This window comes from Arachis ipaensis, chromosome B04 (assembly GCF_000816755.2).
Source record: "Arachis ipaensis cultivar K30076 chromosome B04, Araip1.1, whole genome shotgun sequence".
Classification (NCBI taxonomy): domain Eukaryota; kingdom Viridiplantae; phylum Streptophyta; class Magnoliopsida; order Fabales; family Fabaceae; genus Arachis; species Arachis ipaensis.
This window is the reverse complement of record NC_029788.2, coordinates 97,510,206-97,511,851: the sequence shown is the minus strand read 5'-3', so window position 1 is coordinate 97,511,851 and position 1,646 is coordinate 97,510,206. Positions and strand designations below refer to the sequence as shown.

Below are 1,646 nucleotides of genomic sequence, written 5' to 3'. Positions count from 1 at the left end.
AAAAAAATAGTTCTCTAATCAAACCAAATAAATTCTTAATATAAAACAATTAAAAAAAATACTTTTAGAGTTAAATTTCAAAGAGGCATTTCAGAATGACTTCTTAGAGATTTCAATTGCATTAATGATATTCTAAAGTTTTGGAATTATTTTAAAATATGCAACAAATCTTAATCGCCACTTTAAAATTTTGACGATAATTTTATAATTATAAAGCACAATCTTTTAACACTTCCAATCACGAATTTGTACTACTAATATTTAGACGATGTTAGTTATAACAATTTAATTTTCGTATGCAGGAAGGATACATGGTCCCAAGAACAAAATGTGAGGCACTTGCAAGAAACAAGCTAATAAGTCCGATCATCTTCCATGAGGGTAGGTTTGTTCAAAGGCCAACTCCACTAGCTTCCCTTTTAACCTTCCTATGGCTTCCAATTGGCATTATACTTTCAATCCTAAGGGTCTACCTCAACATCCCCCTACCTGAAAGAATTGCATGGTACAACTACAAGCTTCTTGGAATAAGGGTAACCGTTAAGGGTACCCCTCCACCACCCCCAAAGAAAGGACAAAGCGGAGTCCTATTTGTTTGTAACCACCGCACCGTTTTGGATCCGGTGGTTACGGCCGTTGCGCTTGGACGCAAAATTAGTTGCGTTACTTACAGTATAAGTAAGTTCACCGAGATCATTTCGCCGATTAAGGCCGTGGCGCTTTCCCGGGAACGAGAGAAAGACGCTGAGAATATTAAGAGATTGCTTGAGGAAGGAGATTTGGTGATTTGCCCTGAAGGCACCACGTGCAGGGAGCCGTTCTTGCTGCGGTTCAGTGCGCTTTTCGCCGAATTAACGGACAGGATTGTTCCGGTTGCCATTAACACTAAGCAGAGTGTGTTTTATGGAACAACGGTTAGGGGTCACAAACTGTTAGACCCTTATTTTGTGTTTATGAACCCTATGCCGACGTATGAGATCACTTTCTTGAACCAGCTTCCCAAGGAGCTTACTTGCAGCGGAGGAAAGTCGGCGATTGAGGTTGCCAATTACATTCAGAGGGTTCTTGCTGGGACACTTGGATTTGAGTGCACCAATTTGACGAGGAAGGATAAGTATGCTATGCTTGCTGGAACTGATGGAAGAGTTGCATCTTCTAAGAAGGAGAACAAAGCTTAATTCCAAAAGAAGGGGAAAAAAAAAAACATGTTGGAATTTCCTTTTTGATTCTGTATTATTTGGTTATCATTGTGTTTCCAAATTAAAATGTTCTTAGAATTATAATAGTAATAAAGAGAAAAAAAAACTGATTGTGATGATTGATAAATATAAATAACAATTTTTGATCATCAATGTAAACTTAACAATGAAGTAGAGAATACATACTCGTGATGTTTGAGTGGGATTTGTTATGTTCATTTTATTTCCTTATCATTTTCACTTTAGTTAAGGGTCGGTTTATTATTATCATATTTAATAATGGACGATAATACTATAAAAAAATAAAAAAATCAGTCTAAACAATTTAAATTTATCTTATTTAATATTTATTTATTATAAAATATATTAAATAAAATTAAAAATAATACATTTTAATAGTTTTTGGCTAAAAATTTTTGTTTAGCAATACCTTTCCTTAAAAATTAT

The 1,646-nt window shown here is 34.6% G+C and overlaps 1 protein-coding gene across 1 annotated transcript in view; it reads left to right on the top strand.

Annotated features, from left to right (window-relative positions):
* Nucleotides 1–1,289, top strand: part of LOC107639487 (glycerol-3-phosphate 2-O-acyltransferase 6) — a 3,790-nt gene extending 2,501 nt beyond the window's left edge. Inside the window, exon 2 of the mRNA XM_016342995.2 lies at nucleotides 303–1,289. Within this exon, the coding sequence (XP_016198481.1) occupies nucleotides 303–1,178 (876 nt within the window). The 3' untranslated portion in view covers nucleotides 1,179–1,289. The remainder of the gene's footprint in view (nucleotides 1–302) is intronic.